This window comes from Microcaecilia unicolor, chromosome 2 (assembly GCF_901765095.1).
Source record: "Microcaecilia unicolor chromosome 2, aMicUni1.1, whole genome shotgun sequence".
NCBI lineage: Eukaryota > Metazoa > Chordata > Amphibia > Gymnophiona > Siphonopidae > Microcaecilia > Microcaecilia unicolor.
The window spans coordinates 99,238,491-99,263,507 of record NC_044032.1 but is presented as its reverse complement, the minus strand read 5'-3'; the positions used below and the strand labels follow the sequence as shown (position 1 = coordinate 99,263,507).

The 25,017-nt window shown below is 41.9% G+C and overlaps 1 protein-coding gene across 2 annotated transcripts in view; it reads left to right on the top strand.

The window, feature by feature from the left end:
- LOC115462267 (ATP synthase subunit C lysine N-methyltransferase-like) overlaps positions 1-24,562 on the top strand; it is a 64,331-nt gene extending 39,769 nt beyond the window's left edge. Inside the window, exons 3-6 of one of the 2 annotated variants that reach the window (XM_030192276.1) lie at positions 1,012-1,116; positions 6,876-7,016; positions 14,988-15,038; positions 24,057-24,560. In XM_030192276.1, the coding sequence (XP_030048136.1) occupies positions 1,012-1,116; positions 6,876-7,016; positions 14,988-15,038; positions 24,057-24,257 (498 nt within the window). In that variant the 3' untranslated portion in view covers positions 24,258-24,560. Of the gene's footprint in view, positions 1-1,011; positions 1,117-6,875; positions 7,017-14,987; positions 15,039-24,056 lie in introns of both variants that reach the window. The other variant, XM_030192277.1, reaches the window with a different exon arrangement.
- The last annotated feature ends 455 nt before the right edge of the window (positions 24,563-25,017 follow it).

Below are 25,017 nucleotides of genomic sequence, written 5' to 3'. Positions count from 1 at the left end.
AGAGATTTTTTTTTTCTCCTGGTAAAGGGTCACTAAAACAGGCATCATGTTATGAGAATCAGGTGCTCAACATCCAGAGTTTCTATCTATTTATTTACCTATTTTAAGTTATTTATGACATTTATATTATCCCACATTAAACATGAATTAAACTGAAAACTGGGAGCATTTAAAATCTTTTCTTTTTTCCTGTGCCTAGATCAAAAGAGATAGTCGGCATCCCTGCCAGCAAAGGTATGCCTACCATGCCCGCATGGAGGAGGGGCAAGGAGGAGTGAGGAATGTGTTGCCCCCCCCCCCAATCCACCTCAGCCCCCCCCCCCCCCCCAAATTGTACAGTTGGCTATGCCCGGAGAGAGAGCCTGTTGTTAAAAATTTTTCCAGCACACCACTGCTTTGACTGCAGCTGCATGTTTCTACTCTCCTTGAAGTGACCACTAGTCTTGCCTACTGGTTGGGATAGCCCCGCCCACCCCCCCCCCCCATCTCCCTGCTTGCTCATGTATAAAGTAAACTGTTGGTAGGGCCGTGATATCAGTGGCCCACCCTCTTCTACACACGCAAGCATACGTGAACAGACATACTCACCACACACACGGGTTGGAAAGACCTTCATGGGCCATGTTCCTGAATGCTTTCCTCACTTGTTATAATTTTGTCTAAAAAATAGTTATGCTATCTGTTGGCAGTATGTGTTTTTGTCAAGGTTGTTTTTGAAAGGCCACTCTTAAGTAGGAATTTCCAATTGGGTGGCTTCATCCTGCTTATCTGTAACAGGTATCCCAGGACATCCCCCATTCCTCCTCTTATAGATTGGCCTTCCAGGTTTTTATATAAAACTGAGAAGGCTCTATGAGGTGGGGTATGCATACAGATTCATGAATATGCTTGGAAAAGCTTTTCCCAGTTTTACTTGAATTATCTGGAAGACCAGCTGTCTCGCTCATCTTAGGACTGATCTCTTGAAGTTGGTTTCTTTTCCACTTTCTTTTGTGCTCTCGCTCATCTTAGGTGCCATTTCTACCATCAAGCAAGGTGCAGACTGAGAATATATTGAAACTTCTGAGAGGCCGGAAAGGACGCCTGGTGGACCTGCGATCGGGGGATGGAAGAGTGGTAAGACTTGAGTGTATTTTCTGCTTAATTAGCATTTCATTCCAAAGACTTTCTCATATTTTTGTCACCACAAAATCAAGAACAAGTCAATATATATACATGACAGAAAATTGATATACATGTGATTCAGAGGAAAAGGACCTCAGTAGCTGTAAACACACTGAATAATAATTCTTCTAGGCTTAAGAAAATTGTCATTCATTGGTTCAAGAACCCTTTGTATTTTTAACATTTCTAAATTGCAGTCCTTTTCTTAATCTTAAGTTTCTTCTTCAAAAATCTCTCACATGAAAGCAACATATTTAAATGTTTTTTTGTTTGTTTTTTTACAGTAGGCAAAGTGGCAAATATCTCATTTCAAACATCACAGAAGTATGAGGCACTTATCTTAACCCAAAGGAAACCATCTGATTTCACTCAGCAGCTTCTTCAGGAGTATCCTCACACAGTCTCAGTGGCGTACCTAGCATACTTGACACCCGGGGCTGACCTTTTTTTAACACCCCCCCCCCCCCCCAATGAAAAAATTATTTTTTAGCAATCATGAAATGAGATAAATGGTCAGAAAAGAAATAGACAGTAAAAAGTAAAGGATTAATACTTTTTAATTACATTAATGTATTTTTTGAAAAAAGATGTGAAAAACCTACATATTGGTCTGTTGCAGTAACGAAAAACAACATTATAGTTTCTGTTTTTGAGCCTTAACTTCTGCAAATTTGTCAATGACTTCATCAAAATTGATCTCCTTTGCATATTCATGTTCAATGGACAGTATAGCCAGATTTGTCAATCTACAGTGGTGGAAATAAGTATTTGATCCCTTGCTGATTTTGTAAGTTTGCCCACTGACAAAGACATGAGCAGCCCATAATTGAAGGGTAGGTTATTGGTAACGGTGAGAGATAGCACATCACAAATTAAATCCGGAAAATCACATTGTGGAAAGTATATGAATTTATTTGCATTCTGCAGAGGGAAATAAGTATTTGATCCCCCACCAACCAGTAAGAGATCTGGCCCCTACAGACCAGGTAGATGCTCCAAATCAACTCGTTACCTGCATGACAGACAGCTGTCGGCAATGGTCACCTGTATGAAAGACACCTGTCCACAGACTCAGTGAATCAGTCAGACTCTAACCTCTACAAAATGGCCAAGAGCAAGGAGCTGTCTAAGGATGTCAGGGACAAGATCATACACCTGCACAAGGCTGGAATGGGCTACAAAACCATCAGTAAGACGCTGGGCGAGAAGGAGACAACTGTTGGTGCCATAGTAAGAAAATGGAAGAAGTACAAAATGACTGTCAATCGACAAAGATCTGGGGCTCCACGCAAAATCTCACCTCGTGGGGTATCCTTGATCATGAGGAAGGTTAGAAATCAGCCTACAACTACAAGGGGGGAACTTGTCAATGATCTCAAGGCAGCTGGGACCACTGTCACCACGAAAACCATTGGTAACACATTACGACATAACGGATTGCAATCCTGCAGTGCCCGCAAGGTCCCCCTGCTCCGGAAGGCACATGTGACGGCCCGTCTGAAGTTTGCCAGTGAACACCTGGATGATGCCGAGAGTGATTGGGAGAAGGTGCTGTGGTCAGATGAGACAAAAATTGAGCTCTTTGGCATGAACTCAACTCGCCGTGTTTGGAGGAAGAGAAATGCTGCCTATGACCCAAAGAACACCGTCCCCACTGTCAAGCATGGAGGTGGAAATGTTATGTTTTGGGGGTGTTTCTCTGCTAAGGGCACAGGACTACTTCACCGCATCAATGGGAGAATGGATGGGGCCATGTACCGTACAATTCTGAGTGACAACCTCCTTCCCTCCGCCAGGGCCTTAAAAATGGGTCGTGGCTGGGTCTTCCAGCACGACAATGACCCAAAACATACAGCCAAGGCAACAAAGGAGTGGCTCAGGAAGAAGCACATTAGGGTCATGGAGTGGCCTAGCCAGTCACCAGACCTTAATCCCATTGAAAACTTATGGAGGGAGCTGAAGCTGCGAGTTGCCAAGCGACAGCCCAGAACTCTTAATGATTTAGAGATGATCTGCAAAGAGGAGTGGACCAAAATTCCTCCTGACATGTGTGCAAACCTCATCATCAACTACAGAAGACGTCTGACCGCTGTGCTTGCCAACAAGGGTTTTGCCACCAAGTATTAGGTCTTGTTTGCCAGAGGGATTAAATACTTATTTCCCTCTGCAGAATGCAAATAAATTCATATACTTTCCACAATGTGATTTTCCGGATTTAATTTGTGATGTGCTATCTCTCACTGTTACCAATAACCTACCCTTCAATTATGGGCTGCTCATGTCTTTGTCAGTGGGCAAACTTACAAAATCAGCAAGGGATCAAATACTTATTTCCACCACTGTATCTTCACTCATAGTTGATCGAAGAACACTTTTTATTAATACAACTTTAATTACCTAAGATTTCAACAATAATTGTTAATTAGTGGTGATCTGACAGTATAAAACTCTGTTGTCTGACCCTTGGTCTTGCCTAATATGACCCATAATAACAGTAAAAAGGAAGGATTAGACCACCACACCCCTCTAGTAATCAAAGAAACCAGCCAAAACTCCCAAAAGATCATGAGAAAAAGGATACCTGGTGGAAAAACTGAAAATAAAACTCACTCAGCTGATGTTTTCAGAATTGGTATGGGGGCATTGGAACATAGCCGCTGAGAGGGGGGGCAAGGGGGACAAAATTCCCCGGGCCCGGCGGCGCAGTCCAACCCACCCTCCGTCATCGACAGTCTGCCCCCTGCATTAAAATCGCAGTCTCACCTCCATGAAAGCAGCAGAACACCTCCCTTCGGGCCTCCTTCCCTCCCTGTGTCCTGCCCTCATCTGACGTAACTTCCGCGAGGGTGGGACACAAGGAGGGCCGAAGGGAGGCGTTCTGCTGCCTGCAGCGCTGCCTTCACGGAGGTGAGACTGCGATTTCAATGCAGAGGGCCCGGCCCAGTGGCTGACAGAGGGGGGAGCGGTGGTGGCAGCGACCTCAGGGGTAGGGTGGCGAGGGCGGCAGGGGCGGGGCCCCTGGGGCGGCCTTTCCCCGGGCCTGGCCCAGTCTCTCGGTGGCCCTGCATTGGAATGGATGTTGTGATTAAGGAGGGGCATTGGGAGTGGGGTTCTGTTTGAGGGACACATCAGCAGTTTGGCTGACCTCGTTAAGAAGTAAACTGGAGCATCAGGCATAGTTATTCCACCACTGTGTTATTTTAGCACAGATCCCATTTTATGCAATCAGACCTAGGGGATCTTTTACTAAAGCTTAGCTCGAGTTATCTGCCGTAGAGCCCACTTTATTCCTATGGGCCCTGCTGCAGATAACAAAAGCTAAGCTTTAGTAAAAGACCCCCCTAGTTACTAATAACTTGATTTAACAGTAAAATCACCCATCTTATCAGTAGCCTTTGTTGATAGTGTCTCCCATTTTTTCATTGTAATATTAATAAAAATTAGTTTACTTTTTCTACAATTGTTTCTCACCTCACCTTCTGGGTGAACATATAATCTATTGTAACTATATATATAGAGAAACCGTGCATGGTTCTTTGTTTCCTTTTTAATCCCTACCCTGTCTGGAAGGCTACAATAAAGAAGATTAATAGGAGAAATCCAGTAGAGATAGACACTTCAGCCCAGAGGCCACAAAGATGACAATACCAATTAAACTTTTCTAAGTGGAACAAGCCACCCCAAGTACCAGTAGAAAAGTCATAACCTAACCAAAAAGTCTAGATAAATGTTAGCAACCCTTTTCCAGCATTACCTGTCTCCCACCACTAATGATTTCTAGAACTTCCCCTTTCCTTTCTCCAAACTCCTTTCCAACTTACTTAGAGGCAGAAAAAAAAAACAAGTTGATATTCAAAGCAAATTAATGAGGCTGGAGAGGTTCCTACCCGGTTAAATGCGACGGAGAGTCAGGTCAGGACTCGGCGCCAAAGCACAACGTGTGTGACTGAGGAGACGTTACTGCTCTGCAGTAGGAAGGCCACAACAAGCCAAGGCGCACTGGCGCGCAGGGTGCTGCAGGGGGGGAGGAAGGCGTCATGATGTCGACGTAGGATGGGCGGGACTCACTCGTCTCGGACTGTCTCGGAGGCTGGAAACTAGGGAGGGAGAGAGGAGCCACTGGGAGGAGACAACGTGAGCCGCACTGCCGCAGAGAGGTATAAGGCACTTGCGCCGGACGCCGATGCAGCATTAGGGGAAGTCCTCCATGTCCAAACAAACTGATGGATGCGAACGGAGCAGCGCTGCAGAGCAGAAGAAGAGGAACACGCCGGATGGAACAGTCCGCCCCCCCGGTACGCCACTGCACAGTCTTTTACGTCACGTTTTTTCTCCAACAATTACTTAAGGGCCTTTTACTAAAGCTTAGCAAGTGCTAACAAATTAGCGCATGCTAAATGCTAAGACGCCCTGGGGCATTTTGGCATTTAATGCACACTAATTCTGTTAGCACTTACTGAGTTTTAGTAGAAGGGCCCCTTAAGTCACATACAAACATATGGTTAGTTCAGTGGGCTGAGAACCTGGGGAACTGGGTTCAATTCCCACTGCTTCCCACGTGGCATGTTTGGGGACAGAGAGTAGGCGTACCGAGCACTAATCAGCACAGTTACGTTGCTGCTTGCCAACCGATTAGTTCATGGCTAGCATCTTTCTGCCTACAAAATAGGTGGCAGTAAGGGCTCACATGCTAATGGGGAATTTAGAATGTGGCCATTTCTCTACCGGTCTTGGCAAACGCCTGCGGTACTATGTAAGCCACATTGAGCCTGCAAATAGGTGGGAAAATGTGGGGTATAAATGTAACAAATAAATAATACAGAAAATGAAAATCTGGCCATTTTACAGTCACGCTAAAAGTGGTCTCGGCATGCGGGGAAACCCACGCGTTAGTTAATATTAACATTAACAATAAACTTATATTCTGCCGTATATCTTAGGTTTCAATTCATATCACAGAACTGGACATCTCCAGGAAGTACAATACTAAGTAATAAGATGACAATCTTTCTGATCATTACAATTCAAGATGAATTTTCTAAATAAATAAGTTTTGATTTGCTTACAAAACCAGCTATAATTTGTCTCTGAGATCAATAAGAATGGAATTTCTTTATCCATCCGGGCTGCATGGTACGAAAGAAGGGCATCCAATAATCTAGTTTTTTTTTAAATACTTTAAAGAAGGACATATAAATAAAGTCCATGAGCTTGTAAAACTCGTTTTTTGCAAAAATACAAAATGATGCAGAAAATAAAGAGGAGCTAAACCATGTGAAAACTTGATTACCACCAGTGCATTTTTCCTAGCAAAAAAGGTGCCAGTACTCAAATGCTAGGCCACCCTTCAGGGGTGATATGATCACTGAGGGACTCATCCCACAATAGCCAGGCCCCCTGCAACCAGTCACAGAATCTATAGCAAGGCAGAATTGGTGTGTAGAGCCTGAGCTCTTTCATTAAAACTTGGAGTCCATGAGTCAATTTTAGCAGACAGTGGAAAAGGTGACGGTACTCAGTACCCTCTCAAAAAAAGCCCTGATTACCACTCTCCCACCCTTCTTGCACAGGCCATCTTTTGGCGCAGTTTAGTAAAAGGGCACAAAAAAAATTCAACTATTCGTCTACAATAGAGAGGGCCAAGAATTGAAATGGACATGAGGAAAAATAAAAAGTAGTATGCATTTTCTAATGTCAATGATGTTTTGCAGGTCCTTGCTGCAGCCTCTATGGGGTTTCAGAGTACAGGGTATGAGCTGAATCCCGTTTTGTTATCCTATGCCAGGACACAAGCATGGTGGAAAGGTCTGTCTTCAACTCAAGCAAGCTTTGTAAAGGAAGACTTTTGGAAGGTATAATACATACAGATGGTATCTGATAGTCGGTGATATATTTCATAATAAAAGAAGAAGAACTTTTTTTATTAACAGGAGGTTTAATCCTCCCTCTTTTGGTTATGATTATAACTAGGGCTGTTGACTCTTGGGGTCTATAAATTGTGATTTTTTTTTAAGACAATTAAGTGTTTTTGAAGCATAGGTTAGGGTACCAGAGTTTTCACATCATGAACAATGGGTGTATTTCTTTTTTCAATTGGTTCAGTTTTATAATGGAGGAGGGCTGGGTTTCAGACAGGGAGGATGGTTGTGGCAAATAATTTTTGTGTATGTGTGAGGACTAGGGAGTATGCTTCAGATCCCTTCCCCTCTTCATCTTATCCCTTTCAGTTACCTCACACCCAGACAGATTCACAGTGACAATGGGATAGTACTGCCCTTTATAGGAGTCTAATTCTTCAGTAACTTCCAAGGTAGCAGCAAAAACCAGCTGAAGAGTCCACTGTCCAGTGCTAGCAGAAGTGGTGATGAATGCAAGAGCCCTCCACAGAATTTTTCATCCCCCCCCCCTCAGTTTTCTACTTTTAAAGCAAGAAAGTGTGCCTTGAGCTGCTTAAAAGCTACAGTGAAGAGGAAATAGCTCGATGTTCTATAATCTGCTAGGTTGAAAATACAGAAGTGAGATTGGTAGCCCATGAGAGAGAGAGAGAGAGAGAGATGTGCTGATCACTGCAAAAGCTGTTCTGCTGCTGCTTTCCTCCTCATTTTTTGAGCTACCAGATTTGGGCTCCCCACCAGTGATATCTGTCTGTGAGAGCAGCAGATGGATGATGTCATCAAGACTGCTGCCAGGTAGGATGATTTTAGAAAATTTTAAATTAGATCTGAACATAGGAAGTCCTAGCTATAATGTTCCCAGTGAAGTCAGGTAACAAACTGTTAAGAATTTTAAATGCTGTCCCCCACCTTCCCCATACCCTTCCCATACTCCTATAACTTACAGATTTTCAATTTTAGCCAAAAAAGGTTAAGAAGAAACTGTCCTCAGCTTTTTATTCAGATCTGACACTTTGTTAGCCAAAAAATTGAAACGTAGTGTTTTGTGTTACTAGACTAAATAGTGCTGGTAGTATATATATATATATTGTGATATCCCCCTTCTCACTCAGGATGACCTGGTTCTCAATATGCAGATCATATGCAAATTAGTGTTCTACCCCTTCTCGCTCAGGGTGACCTGGTTCCCACTAAGCAAATCAAACAGGTCTCACCAACTGCATATTTCTCAGGCAACTCTTTATTCCAGCCCCAGGGCACACTTCTAGCTTAATACTTTATGCTTTTATAGGTCTTCACACTGAGCCTCCCCACACAGATACATGGCTCAGTACTAGCTTCAATACTTTGGGGACTTTTAACCCCAGGCTTTGCAGCCTGCTTCTCTCAGTACTTTGGACACACAGTCCTCCCTTTGACCACACATTTCTTTACCAGTACTTGGGGCACACAGTCCGGGAAAACACAGTCCTTCCTTTGAACACACAGTTCTGTACAACTACTGGGGACACACAGTCCAACACTAATGCTTTAGGGACTTCTTACCCCAGGATTTTCAGCCTGCTTGTCTCCTTTGGACACGTGGAGGCATATTTTCAAAGCACTTAGCCTTCCAAAGTTCCATAGGTTTCTATGGAACTTTGGAAGGCTAAGTGCTTTGAAAATATGCCTCCTAGTCCACCACAAGTCCATAGGGTTAGCCAGTATCTTCCAGGGGGATCTCTCTTCTCCTGCTGCCAGCTCATCTCCCTTCCTTTCACAAATCAGGTGGGGTATAAAGTGGTTAATTAGCTACACAGGACCCAGCCCATAACCTCCTACACCTGTGGAAACCCCAGGGCTCTCCCCGGTCCTAGCGACCTCACCTATCCTCCTACTAGCGCCCTCTAGTGGCCAACCCCGGGAGGACAGCCTCATACTTATCACAAAAGTATATTAAATACCATGAAGAAGCAAGGTAAAAAGGACCATCTACAGAGACTGATTGATAATAAACTCCAACACTATCAGCTTATCTCTGTATTATGACGTATTTCAAAGGCAATCTTCCAGAAATTTCATCATTGACCCCACCTTGTTAAAATTTGTTTTCTTCATTTTATAATATCCCTATCAAACAAACCAAAACTTATCTTGGGTGTGTGCTTCTCCCTCAGTCTGTTAGTAGAAGAAGCAATCCCATGGTGCAGAACTGGACCAAACAACACTGCCATGATTGGAGTTGGAGATATTTATTGATTGATTTGGATTTATTTGGCTTCTGCTCGCACCTTTTTTCAGTAGTAGCAAAAGGTTAGTTACATTCAGGCATAGGCAGTCGGTGGCCCAACTGTTTGGGGAGGCTAAAGGGGGCGGGGTTAGGGGTGGGGACAGGGGTGGAGCTTAAATCCATAATTGTCTGATAACACAGAAAAAATAAATAAAAATAAAAGTCACAATACCTTTTATTAAATTTAGATATTAGATATTTATCATATGTCAAAGAATAAAGTGATTGCTCAAAGCATATACTAACCACAATCGCTCAACTGCAAAACACTATGCACAACTTTGTGCAAAAACACACTCAGAACTTTACGGTACCATAAATATTACACTGGGCAGAACCTAATACACCAATATACCATCCATACGGAAAATGCAGACCATCAACAATATGAAACAAGGGATCATAATATCACAATTCTCATGTAGAGCCACAAAACATCCTAATTCATGTTTAATGTGGGCTAAAATGCCATAAATAAGTAAATAAATATAAACTTTTAATGTTGAGCACCTGATTCTCAAAGTGGACATATTCCAAACACTATAATGAAAATAAAATTATCTTTTCTACCTTTGTTGTCTGGTGACTTTGTTTTTCTGATCATGCTGGCCCAGTATCCGATTCTGCTGCTATCTGTCCTTTTAACTCCGTTTCCAGGGCTTCCTTTCCATTTATTTCTTTACTTTCCGCCTTTCTTCTTCATTTCTTGACCTACATCCGTAAGTAAAAGCTGGGTCCTCCGCAGACTTGACTGTCCAGTGGATCCAGCTTCTGCCTATTTTCTTCATCTATGTGCAGTTTTTCTCTCTTCCTTTTCCTTCATCTCATCTCCTTCCTCACTCTTCCCTCCCCATCCATGTCCAGCATTTCTTCTCTCTCCCTTCCCTCTCCTCCATCCATGTCCAACAACTCTCCTTTCCCCTGCCCCCTCCAGCCATCCACACCCACCCAACAATTCTCTCCTCTCCCCTGCCCCCCTCCAGCCATCCACACCCACCCAGCGATTCTCTTCGCTCCCCTGCCCCCCCCTCCAACCATCCATACCCACTCTCAACAATTCTCGCTCCCCTGCCTCCGTTGCAGCAGCCGCAGTGAAAGCCCATCTCTAGCCTTATAAGCCTTCCCTTCATTTCCGTCAGTGTCCCGCCCTCACAGAAAGAGGAAATGACGTCAGAAGAAGGCGGGACACTGACGGGAACGAAGGGAAGGCTTACAAGTGAAATATTCAGATCCTTTTCTCAATAGAGAAACCTCAAACTTAAATTTCCACCAATCTCTTTTCAAATATTTTCTCATTTACCACATAATCAGGCACTCTTTTATAATTTCAGTCAACTTAGATCAAACAACAATTCTTTCTTTCCTTTCTTACACACGGAGCTCAAACATGCAGATCCTGTCTCAGTCAAATCTCTCTATTACCGGGCAGATTTTCTAACAGGAGCTGCTCATCCAATCAGAGAGCTCTATTTGAATGCAGATTAACATACACTCTAATGGGAATTTTTAGTCAAAAACACTAGATAAACCTTTTGTTTTTGGATCAAACTTCACATTTTTGATCAGAGCCATGCCCTAACATTAAGGCTGTAAACATTTCCAACCATTTTTACCCATAAATATGCAAATGAGAACCTCCCAAAAACAGACTAATTTGCATATGGCTTGAGCAAATTTGAGTACATAGCATACCAATCTCACTTTCTAGCACCTAAATTCTGCAATTAAATTTAATGTAAATACTTTTAAAACTTATTTTTAGCACTTTTAAAATTTCAGGGGACAGTGCAAGTCTCTTTGGTGTGAACTGCTCATGTGCAGGAATTCATGATCCTAGTTAAATATCTCCCTGGCAACCCAGGACACCTCCAGCCAACCCCCCTGCTCTCCCAGCAGTAAGGTAATCAAATTACACCAATTTCTACAACTGGAAGGGCTAGAGACGGGCTTTCACTGCAGCTGCTGCAATTAACAATTTAAACCCCCTCCCCAAGCCTCTTATACCGGGCGCCTATGCATTCGGTACACTGGGTATTTGGGATGGACAGAGAGAGACACTCATTTCAGCAGGATTTATTTATTTATTGCATTTGTATCCCACATTTTCCCACTTATTTGCGGGCTCAGTGTGGCTTACAATACATTGTGAATGATGGAAATACAGTTTGTTACAGTGCGATTATGGGTTACATTGTGAAGAGTTATGGTAAGACAAAGTCAAGTCAAAACATCATTAGGGGCATAGAAACTATGGAATGTAACATTGGGGAGATAATAGGGCAATCGAATAATAGCAAGAGAGCGTTAGGGTATAACAATTTTATCTGTGGGTAGATTTTTAAGTGTGGAGAAAATACGGGGGAAGAGAGTTCAGAAGAGAGTATGTTGATGCATTTCTATTAGTGTGCATGGAGTTGACTCCCCCCTCCCGCCTCTCTCTCGAGTCAGTTTATTATGCCCAATTCGTGCTCTCCGTGTTCCCCATGTAAAGGAAGAAATCACTCCTCTGAAAGCTCTCTCATCCTTACTTGTTATCCACAGAGGCATCATCTGGAGAAGGTACAAAGCCTTGGGGAAAAGAACCATCTTAACCAATGCCACTCTGCCTAAAAATTATATGGGGAAGTCCTTCCATTTACTACAAAGCGCCCGGATTGCATCTAACTTGTCAGGCATATAAAGACCTGTTGATGTTCTAGCTCGTTTTGGTTTGCTCAGCTGTACAAATAGCTTGGTGATTAAAATCTGAATCTAATTTCTTGGTCAGAATACCAAAACCTACCAACAGGAGAATCCATTCTAGTTTATGCTCAAAAGAAATTTTTCTACGTACATGGAAATCAGCTATCGGTACAATGAAACCATAAATCATTTGTACTGAGTATTGATCCAGCACACTAAACTAACTAGAAATAAACAATAACAGTACTGGTGGAAGCTCAAATTCAGTTTAAGGTTTGCACAATAGTTCATAAAATTCTTTATGGTCTAACTCAAGCATATTTGCTTAGCTGGGTCCAAATGACCAATAAAGATATCATCTATTACTTCATTATCCTAATCCAAGTAGACTGAAATCTAGGACCACTTTCTCCACTAGTCTTATGTATCAGGCACCTATGTTATGGAATTCACTTCCTTTGCAACTGAGAAGTTCTCTGATTTTAGGAAAGCTTTAAAAACTTTTCTTTTTAAGAAATTTTTATCTTAAGAAATTTTTTATCTTAAGCTAATATGTTTGTTAAATCGGCCTAATATTAGTCTAATAGATGTTAATTCACAGGATCGGCCTGTTTGCTCTTCACTGCAATCCACACTGAATTCCATTGGTAGATGCGGAATATAAGAAGTAGTGTTATGTAATACTAATAAAAAAAGCCCGTTTCGGCAGGCAATGAAACGGGCACTAGCAAAGTAATCCCCCACCCTCCCTCGCTGTCTCGCTCTGTCCCCTCAGAGACCCACGCCCCCTCCCTCCCTTCCTTCCTTCCTTCCTCCCGAGTTCCAGACCCCCCTCCCTCCCTTCCAGTTCAAGGCCCCCTCACGCCCCTCCCACTGAGTTAGACTCCCCCTCCCTCCGATTTCAACACCCCCCTCCGCGTTACTGACCCCTGGACCCCCTGCCACAACCCTCTCGACCACCCCCTTTCCGCCAAAACCCTCCCCTGCCGCCATCACGTACCTGTACTGATGGGGGACCCCAACCCCCCGACAGGCGAAGTCCTTTTCTCGTCTGCACCGGCGTTGTTGCTGAATGGTCTGATCAAGTTTCTGTGTGTGCGTCTGATGTCAGACGCACGCACAGAAACTTGATCAGATCATTCAACAAGCAACGCCGCGGCAGCCGAGAAGAGGACTTCACCTGTCGGGGGTTGGGGTTCCCCGTCAGCACAGGTACGCGATGGAGTTGGCTCGCTCTCTTATGTTATGATTGGGCACTGTCGCTGCTGACGCACCCGGAAGTGGGAGACATCATCATTTCAGGAGATGGATACAGAAGCATGAATGCGTCAAGGCTTATGTCCACACAGTCAGCTTCAGAACGTTGGAGGTGCGTTTTATTATATAGGATGGTCAAATAAGCTAGACTTGAATGGCCAATGTCCAGTTGTAATTGAAATATTAGTATAATCTGGGAAGTCTCTTTGCGTTTAAACAGCCAGCTAAACCATTCCCAAGTAGAAACTTTACCAGTAGGCTCTCAATTCTTAAGCAAATCCTTATTGTAGTACTCATAATAAACAAAGAAATTCCAACTTATAGTTCAGTGGCTTGGAAGAGAATTGTTGCCTTGTGCACATAGTCTGTATCTAGCCACCCCAGAGGTAAGGAGATGGCCAGAATCTCAGCCCAGCTGAGAAGAAAAGCTGTTACACTCAAAGGGGAATAAGGGGGAGTAATTCAGCATAGGGAATGACTTGGGAAGATGGCGAAAAATCTTGATGGAATCACAGTAAATTAAGGAGGCATCGGCCCCTAGAATAGCTGCTTATCACAAAGGCATACTAGGAAGACTGGGACTCTCTCACACAGCCCCCAGGGGCAGAGAGGGAGGGCTGGCCCTAGCTTAGAACTAAAAGCCAATAGGGAAAGCTCACAAGGAGTCAGTCACAGGATACTGCAAACTATAGGGATAGCAGCCCTAATATACAGTGCTATCTATACACAGACAATGCAATTGAATACAAATAAGAGTCATACTAAATATACATAACAATGCACCCCTGCCTTCATGAATATGGGGGCATAACAGAGGGCATCTTGAAAACCTGACTGGCTTGGTGTGTCCTGTGGACAGGGTTGAGTCTACTGTAGAAGCTGATTGCTTGTCATATTCCCGACTGCTAGGTACTGCTTTGCAGATCTGTGGTTTTCTTTCCAAATCACCAGGTATTCTAGAGATCAGTGTGGCTCCTTTTCAGAGTTGGTCCTATTTTACTGTTAAGACTGGTTACCAGATAGCAAGAGATCCATCTTACTTTGCTCCTCTCAAGGGCGTTGAGCATTGCTCTAACAGCACTCCATCAGTGGCCTACAATGGAGGGACATGAGTCAGCCAGCAGTTGTTAGAGAATTTGGTGCTTGGAGCCAGATTCTGTTATATGGTGCATAAATTTCAATATAAAAGTGACAATCCAAATCACCAATAACCATTAATGTGTCAGGAAAATGCTAATTAACTCCAATTACTTTTTTTTAAATCAGATCAGTTTCTCATTATACAAATAGTTAGTGATATCAAACTCGTATCCCATTCATTTTCTACTGATGCAGTTCAAAATATGGGTACTATAATCATTTACCCCAAGTTTTCCTACAACTTTCAATACCTAAATGCTATCTGCATTCTCTGTTGTGTTTTGATGGTAAAGGACATAAGTGTTGGAAGTGGAACAACAACTGAGGTGACTAGCAGTACATCAGAGTATTTTTGCAGGGGTGAGATTTGTGTATACATTTCAGAAGGGGTTGAGAGGAGAACATGATCCTAAATGGCATCTTCCTCACTGAAACTGAAAGAAATTGCTGTTGTTTAATTTAGCTCCCCTTTGGTATTTTAATGAACTCAAGGGAAGATGGTACCAGAATTGAATGAAGCAAAAAGCAACTGGCAGGTTTCTGGGTAACCATGCGCCCTCACATGTTCTTTCATATTTCAGGCAAATCTGTCAAGTTATAATAATGTGACAGTTTTTCTGGCTCCAAATGCGGTAAGTATTTAGTTCTTTTTTGTTGGGGAAAAAAACTGAAGATAGTTGAAAATTATGCCAAGGCTAGTTGAGTAATTATGCTGTCATAATTACACTTAATTTCCTGAGATGAATGATTTTACATTGTTGCTTCAGCACACATAATTATTATAATACTAGTAAAACATGCCTGTTTCTGACACAAATGAAACAGGCGCTAGCAAGGTTATCCTCCATGCCCACATCCCTGCCTCCCTCTCCTCCCCTCCCCTCCGAGTTCCATGCCCCCCTCTCCTCCGAGTTCCAGACCCCCGCGCCTCCCTCCCTCTCTCTCCTCCCCTCTGAGTTCCAGGCCCCCCTCCCTCCGAGTGGCAGCCCGACCTGCGTTGCCCGCCCTCTTCTCCTAGTCCTGCGCCTGCCCCTCGCCTTCCTGTGTGCCGGCCTGAATTTACAAGTTCTTACCTTGGGGGCCGCCGGCACCAGTAAAAGGCAAGCAGGCACGGCGCTTCAGCCTGCCTTCGCTTCTGTCTCAGCTCTGCCTCTGGTCCTGCCCTTCCAGAAACAGGAAATGAGGGCTGGACCACAGGCAGAGCTGAGACAGAAGGGAAGGCAGGCTGAAGCGCCGTGCCTGCTCGCCTTTTACTGGTGCCGGCAGACCCAGAGGTAAGAACTTTTAAATTCAGGCCAGCACGCAGGAAGGCAAGGGGCAGGCAGAGGACTGGGAGAAGAGGTCGGGCTGCCACTTGGAGGGGGGAGAGAGAGAGGGAGGGAGGCATGGGGTCTGGAACTCGGAGGAGAGGGGGGCATGGAACTTGGAGGGGAAGGAGGGGGCGGGCCTGGAACTCGTAGGAGAGGGGGGGCCTTGAACGTGGAGGACATGGGGAGAGGGAGGGAGGGGGCGATTCTCCCGCGATTGAATCCTCACCTCCAACGCTCTGTGGCTGGCTGTTGCTGGTTTCCCTTCACTCTCATTGATCCGCCCTCTGACATCATCACATTCCGACACGAGGGCGGACCAATGGGAATTGTGTTATGAACCCAGGCATCCAGACGTAGAACATTGGAGGTGCAAATTATTATATAGGATTCTGTTTCTTATATAGCATCTTACTCAAACTCCAAAGTCGAAAGAAAGAAAGAGATTATTTGTTGATGATGGGGAAAGAAGTGCTTATATCCCATTAAAACATCTGAGTAAGGGGTCATTTTGGTTGAGGAAAATAGAGAAAATGTGAATTCAAATAGGAAAGATTGACAGAGCAATGAGAACCACAGAATTTGAGAGGGACAGCATTGATAGCAGCCGCAGAGGTGAGGAGGCACAGTGATCCTTGCCATGGGTTTTCATTTGTGGAAATTTATTAGAAACAAGGGGAGTGTCATGAAGATTTAATTCTTGTGTTCTACCGAATAAGAGATGGGGACGCAGATTAAATGAAGTGCCTGTGCAGATTTTAGACTTTTCATAGGATACTATGAACAATTATATGCTTAAATCTGTCATTGGCCTATATCTAGTGTTTGTAAGCTGATGGAATCTAAATAACTCTTAAGAGTTTTTCAAATTAAAGAGCATATGTTACAGCACAATTGTAAAGTCATTTTCATACTGTATATGTTTGATCATTAACATTTACAATGCTGTATTGCATAATGGAAATGCATAGAGCAGTGGTTCTCAACCCAGTCCTTAAGACACACATAGCCAGTCGATTTCCACAATGACTTTGCATGAGACAGATTTGCACACTAAGGAGGTAGTGCATGCAAATCTCTCTCGTGCATAGTGATTACGGATATTCTAAAAATCCAACTGGCTGGGTGTGCCCCAACGATTATATTAAGAACCACTACCATAGAGCATGCAAAGAAATCCTAAAGATGGAAACAGCTTATGATACAGTACATGACGACTGCATAAAAAGACTAGTAACAAAATATGCTGGTAATATTTGTGAAAACAAAAGCATCTAAAAGGACCTGACCAGTGATTATATTGTATAGTATGCTTCCTGTTTTGTGTATGCTTCTGTGATTGGTGAAGGCACTTAGCTATTACTTAATATTAATTCATAATGTTTGGTTCTTGTTACTTGACAAGTACAGATTATTGTGACTCATGCTAATGCCTGGCTAGAACCACATATCTAATGAAGTCATATTAATCTCTGTTCTGCAAAATTCTCCAGAATAACAGATTTTATAGAAGCATTCAGCCCACTGAATTAGAAATGGTATAGAGAAGGGCAATGAAAATGATAAAGGGGATGGGATGGCTTCCCTATGAGGAAAGGCTAAAATGGCTTCAACTTGGAGAAAAGATGGCTGAGGGGAGATATGATAGAGGTCTATAAAATACTGAGTGGGATGGAACGGGTAGACGTGAATCGCTTGTTTTTCCAAAAATACTAAGACTAGGGGGCATGAAATGAAGCTACAAAGTAGTAAATTTAAAATGAATCGGAGAAAATGGTTCTTCACTCAACGTGTAATTAAGCTCTGGAATTCGTTGCCAGAGAATGTAGTAAAAGCAATTAGCTTATCAGGGTTTTAAAAAGGTTTGGATGGCTTCCTAAAGGAAAAGTCCATAGACCATTATTAAAATGGACTTGGAGAAAATCCACTGCTTATTTCTAGGATACTAGCAAAATCTATAGAAGTAGAGCAATCTTGAAGAGTAATGATTCTTTACTATTTCTTAGGGGGGGTCTCGTATGTCCACCACAGCTAATTTCACTTCACCTTCATGGCGAATCTTAGCTTGTGTGTGTATGTTTAATCATCGGCTCGCCCTCCTCCTCTCTATATACTCTTTGCTGATCAATCTACTTGTCTCTTTGTCTGATATGGAAGTGATATTGTCAATATTGATGGCTACATAACATTTATCTGTATCTGGTGGTGTGCTCACTTTCCTCCAGATACAGATAAGTGTTATGTAGCCATCAATATTGACAATATCACTTCCATATCAGACAAAGAGACAAGTAGATTGATCAGCAAAGAGTATATAGAGAGGAGGAGGGCGAGTCGATGAGGTTGTGCCTGCTTAGTCTGATGTTTAAAGATATCAGTAAATATATCTAATTGTGGAATATTATGTTTCTCTCATAAAAAGGTACTATATTTTGCCATGGATGATGATTTAGGCTTATCTGATTCCTTTAATGCACATCAGATCCCATCACACTTTACAGTTTAGTCTGATATTTCTTGTAGCCTCCCTGAGGCGTGTTGAAAAATGGCCTGCGGTAGTGTAGACTCGTGTTTTGGGCACGCACAGAATAATTTTTCAGCATACCTGTAAAAAAAATGCCTTTACAAAAATTTTTGACGAAAATGGACATGCAGCAAAGTGAAAATTGCTATGTTGGATCTGAGACCTTACTGCCAGCCATTGACCTATTGGTAAAGTCTCGCATGGTAACCAGGTGATAATGACCTACGCATGTGTTAAATGCCACTTGACACGCCAAAAATGAAATTACTGCAAGAGGCAGGAGGTAGCCGGGCGGTAACTCCATTTTGACGCATGTTACGCGGCTTAGTAAAAGGGCCCCTGAGTTTCTGGCCTAGCAGCACTGTTCTGGTGCCCAGAGTTTCCAAATGTAGGGCCTCGTAGTGGCTCCCGATGCAGTAATGCCAACAAAACCAATTCACTTTGGGCTCCGTTTGCGTTGCCGCACGGGAACTGCTTCCGCAGCTTGATAAGAGGTCCTTAGTAAAACAGCATTCTGACTGCATTTGAACAAACTGGAATAGAGCAATGAATTACCAGCATTAAATGGGGCATTCTGCTTGTGTACCTGATGTTCAGAGTTCAGTAAACTTCAAGCATAGCGCTTTGCTAGTTCCCTATGGATCATGTCATGGATTTAGTGTTTCATAATATGGTGATAATTTTATTTGTACTTCATAGGCTAGATGCTGTACATTTTCTGTTCAAAGCTAAAATGTATTTCCACTAACTGGACTCTCCATTGCCTTTGTATTGAAGGAGGCCTTAACCCCTGTTAATCATCCCAAAGTACATATATATATATATATATATATATATACACATACACACACACGGCAAGATATACAGTATTAAACATTTTTTCCATAAACAAAAAATAAGGTAAACCTATATAGCTCAATAAATGCTATTTTTACATTAAAATACTCTTTTTTCCAATATATATATATATATATATATATATATATATATATATATATAAAATTTGCCCAGATGTTGAAAGCAGTATCTACTTCAAAATATCTTGCATCCATGGTTGCTAATGTTTTCATTGTGCATATTTATAAGTTAAACCCACAGATGAAAAAAAACAAAAACATACCGTCATTATTTCATTCTGTAATGAGAATTTTAAGTGAGTAATATTTTGTTAGGACTATTTCATTGCTGTTTTGTAAATATAATTTGTCCAAGGAAGGATCTGTGGTAGGTGCAAAATCTTGCTTGTTTAAGGGACCTTATTAAGCCTTAACGCAAACGTACCAGAAAACACATTAAAGTTTTTGCAGTAATTTGCCTGCCAACGTGCACTAATTGTATACTATTTATTTTATGTTTTTTGGGAATGGGATGTGTGTAATGAACATGGAAAGTGTTATCCAGCTAGCACATTTGCATTAGTGCACGCAAACTGCAGATAACGCAGACAATGCAGGAGCTTAGCACCACCTAAATAGTAGGTAGTAAGTGCTCCCATGTTAATATTTTGGCAGGTCTCACATGCTAATGGAAAAATTAGCATGAGACCTGCAAAAAAAAAAAAGTCCTGTTTTAGGACCACTTAAAAATGGGCTTAATGTGCAGGAAAGTCCCATGTTAAAATGTACTACTAAAGCATTTTAATAAAAGGGCCCTATATATTTGTTAGTATAATCTGTACCAAAGCGATTTGTTGGTTTCCTTTTAACTAAGAGTAATGTCTGCCTTCCAAAAATATTCAGATTTTTAGTTCTGTGTTCTCTCACAGGCCAAAAGAAATTTGAGTGACATGAACCCAGTGGTGTTCCGAGGGGCGCTGACACCCGGGGCGGATCGCCGGTGCAGCGCCCCCCCCCCCCCCCCCGTGCAGCGCGGCGACCCCCCCCGGCGAAAGAATCCCCCCGGGTGTACGCCGCTGGGGGGGTGCCGCGCGCCGGTCAGCATCATTCGTTTCCAAGCGGCGTGCACCCGGGGCGGACCGCCCCCACCGCCCCCCCCCCCGGTACGCCACTGCATGAACCTTATTTAATAGTGCCTGAATATTAACAATACTGGGGATACAGTAGTAGAAAAGTTACATAGCTTTTGTCAAACCTGATTTTGCATATTTTGATAGGTGGTCATGCCCATTTCCGGTCCTGTAACCCATGCATCAGCCAGTCAGAATCAAAGATATGCCCAAGCCATGCCCATTTCCCACCCCTCCTGCCCGTTTTGGTAATGTCACAGGAGGTGATGTCATAACTCTGCATGGACCATACTCCAAGATGGTGGTGCCTATGGGTCACACAAATCAAGATGACGGTGCCCATGACTTCACTTCTAGTTTTCACTATTCACCACTGTCTTGGATCAGCGACATCACAAGACATCACACCCTGCAGCCTCGAAGGAACATAACCAACATGCACAGTCAGGTTCCATTTATTTCTCCTATCCTTCAACTTTCTTTTTTATTTTTTCAATCATGGCCACAGCATTACTCCTTTATTATTCTGCTAGATTTGCAAGCCTTTTATCACTTAAAAAGAAAAAATCTGCTTTTTACGTCAGACAGATACAAAAGAAAAGTTAGCCTGGCTTTTGTTTTTTGTTTTTTTTTTCACAAATGCAGACAGATCATCACAGCTCTCTCCATCATCCATGGTTTAAATAAACTGTTCAAGTGCTGTTTTTTTTTCTTTTTCTCTGTGTGATTGCCTAACTACCTTATTATCTTGCTTTCTACAGCCCCTTTAAAGAACATCATTTTGTGCTGATTTTTTTCTTCTTTGCCTGTCTGCATCATTAACTTGCTTTTTACAGCCCCCAAAGAACATCATCTTGTGCAATGTCTGAATTTATATTTCTTTTCTCTGTGGCTGTCTGATGCTGTGTTTTTACAGCACTAGCACACAGACACAAACCTGCAAACAATTTCTCAGCATTTTTAGGTTTATCTCAAGCCTGCCTACTTGAAGGCATACCAGAGGTTCCTGTAAACATAAACCACAGAGATAAAGGAGAGTGGTGTGGTAGCCGTGTTAGTCCACTTTTAAAGGTAATCAATAGAAATAAAACAAAATAAAACATGAAAAAGAAAATAAGATACCTTTTTTATTGGACATAACTTAGTACATTTCTTGATTAGCTTTCGAAGGTTGCCCTTCTTCGTCAGATTGGAAATAAGCAAATCTTGGTAGATGACAGTATATATATATATATATATATATATATATATATATATATATATATATTTATTTTGTTTTATTTCTATTGATTACCTTTAAATATAAAGGAGAAACCTCACATCCCCTGTTGCTATTGTCAGACCTTCTAATCTGGGATGTGAGCCTTACAGCCACCTTAAATCTGATAGCCACAAACTTCTTTTCTGGCTTTTTTTTTTTTTTTTTTACAAATGCTGAACTCCTGTGCACTCTCTCTAAGCTGGAAGAAAAGGGGTAATGTTTAATCAGACCTTCATGCTGACTTTAACTCTGTCAGAAGCCCACTAACCCCCTTCTGTTCTCTCAGCTCTCCTCGCACCCCCTCCACTTTCTACAATGTGATTCCATCATAAGCAAACATAAAGTGCCGAACTCAGAAGTTTAAACACAATCTTGTAAATTAATTTTGACATTTGCTTGAACAGTATTTTAAAATGCACAGCATGTGTCTCTCATAGCTTAAACTTTCGTTTGGTAGTAAGACATCCAGGAATTATTTCTCCTGGTTCACAAGCAGGATTTACAGGAAAGCAGCCCCTCCCCATACCCCCATCCCAGCAGCCAGGCAGGAAGGGGAAGTAGGTCACAAAAATATGGCAGCCTTCATGCATTTGAAAAGCATCTCTATTGATTTGTTTTATTTACTAGAAAAGTTACCTGTAAATAAACCAACAGAAAAGTTATGTGTAAGTAAACCAAAATTTTTATGAAAAAATTAATTATGTAGCAATTCTTTAAGAACATAAGAATAGCTTGGTCCATCTAGCCCAGTATCCTGTTTTGAACAGTGACCAATGCAGGCCACATGTACCTGGCAGAAACCCAAATAGTAGCAACATTCCATGCTACCGATCCCAGGGAAGCAGTGGCTTTCCCCATGTCTGTATCAATAGCAGACCATGGACATTTCCTTCAGGAACTTGTCCAAACCTTTTAAAACCCAGATACAATAACCGCTGTTACAAAGGGAGGATTCCACTCACCCCTTGCTCACAAAAATTTCAGGGTCTGTGTAGTTGTGATAAAGTGTCCAGGAGCTTGTCTAGTACAAGAGTTTTGGGTCAGAATTTTAACACACTCCCGTACAATTACTGATCATGTCCTGTCTTCATGAGAATTGTGCTCAAAATATTCTTTGTATTTTCTTCAAACCTTCTTTGTTAAAATCTGTGCCTATTTGTATTCAAAACATTCCTTGTTTGTATTTTGTTCAAACCTTCTTTATTAAAAACCTCTAGACCAAGCAATCTATGTGTAAAGAATTGCTATGTAACAACTTTTTCATAAAATTGTTGGTTTACTTACCTGTGTGGAACTGGTTAATTTAGGGTTAACTTCGTTTCTGAAAAATAGTAAAAAATGTTGCTATATTATGAGTTTAATGTTCTCTCAGCCTTCACACTTTACCCCAGGAAGGCCCAATTTATGTAGATTGAAGACGTCAAAGATAAGCTGGCTGTTGAGGAATGTTTTCTTTTCTCAGGCTCCAATGTGCATTGTTTATGGTTAAGAAAGCATTTGTTATAGTCCTGGAATTGGCCATCTGTATTCTAACCCCTGATCTTTGTATTTTGTTACCCATAAATAGAATAGATACAATACATCATCTGTGGATTAGTATATAATATGTAGCCATTTTGGATTTTTACTTAGGAAAAACCTACAGGGAGAGAAATGTCCCTGCTGGTTGTTCCTCCCTGTTAACAGGCTATTTTATGCAATTTTAAATGACTGGTTTCACTGACCTTTGGTAGGTTTAGATTTATTTTATAGGAGTAACAATTCAACACCTGTAACTTTTTCCAATAAATAAAACAATCAGTACAGATGAGAGGCTTTTTCAAATGCACAGAGCCTACCATTTTTTTTAACCTATTTCATTTTCCTGCCTGACTGCTGAGATGGGGGTATGGGGAGGGACTGCTTTCCAGCAAAAGGCTGCTTGCAAATGAGGGATGCTGAGATGGGGTATGGGAAGGAGCTCTTTCTTACAAAAGCCTGTTTGCGAACCAGGAGAAACAGAGCTTGGATGTCTTATAATCATGAGGGTTTAAGCTGTGAGAGACGGATACTGTGCATTTTAAAATAATTTAAAATACTGTTCAAGGTATTAAATATATATATGTGGAGGACAATAATCAAAAGGGACGGCCAAGTTTTGCTGAGGACATCTTCGCAAAACGTCCCAGTGAAGGGGCGGGGAAACCCGTATTATTGAAACAAGATGGACGTCCATCTTTCGTTTCGATAATACGGTCGTGGACACCCAGATCTTGAAATTTAGGTTTCTATGGAACTTTGGAAGGCTAAGTGCTTTGAAAATATGCCTCATGTAACCTTACCACTAATGTTATTTAGAGGGCCACTTGCTAATGATGCACGCTAATACCATCAGTGCACCTGAAGATCCTGCAGTAAATAACATACATTGAAAGTACAGACTATGTTGTTTAGTGAAACAAACTCCTACTTGAAAGCATTTTGAATTATATTGTTTAGACAGCAGAATGTGAAAAATGTACAAGGATGTAAAGACTTTTACATGTCACTGTATATGCGTAGTTGAAATATGCCATTGTGAAGTTAAATTGTACATGCCTCTTTCTTGTTTAGATGGAAACACTAGAAAATAAATTATCTGCTGAACTGCCTGATGATGCTAGAGTGATTGTCTGTCGTTTCCCCTTTCCTCATTGGTCACCAACATGTTCTGAGGGGTTTGGCTTAGACCAAGTGTGGGCTTACGATATGCAGTCCTTGAGGAAGCAGACGTTCTCGAAGAATAACCACATGCGACTTTTTAAGTTTGTGTAAATAAAGAAAACTGATGAGCATTTGAAGTGATGATGTATTAGAATGCTTTCTCCATGAAAATAAGCCACACCTTTTGAAGCTAAAGGCTCTTCTGTAGTATATAAATAAAAAAGTTATGCTTGAACACCGAATGTCTCCTGAAGTATGTTGTAGGCAGAATGAAAAGAATGGTAAATGGTGCATATATTTGTGAGTTTGTACATAAATGCTAAGTCCAAGTCATACTGTGTAGTTTGTATTTCATGAAAATTTAAATCAGAGGTGCATTTAAATTGACAGTTTGATGCTGTTTTCAAAATCTATGCTGGTGACCCCTTGTGACAAAACAGTGGATTTGTAAGCTTGTGAACTGTATTATTTCTTGAAGTGTATTTCTCTAGTTTGGCCAGCAGGGGGTACATGTTTTATGTTTAAAGCTGTTATAGAGAAAATGACTGTTCCTTCTTTAGTTTAACACAAAGAGGAAGTAACCTGCAGTGATGTGGCCAGTTACTTTAAAAAATGTTGTTCTGGGCTCTGATTGGACGAGGAGCTCAAATTAAGTCTGGAAATACTGGATTTTTCTCCAGTCTCAGTTTGGAAGTAGAGAGAGAGAGAGAGAGAGAGACATCTTTACTAAGACCCTGTGAGCAGTTATATTCTGTAACCAGCTGTATATCCTGTACTTCCCAGGCACTATCCAGGTAGTGATAAAATGTTTAGATAGTTTTATAACTGATCCTTATCCAGTTACCTGTTATTTGCTTATTTTCCAGCTGTT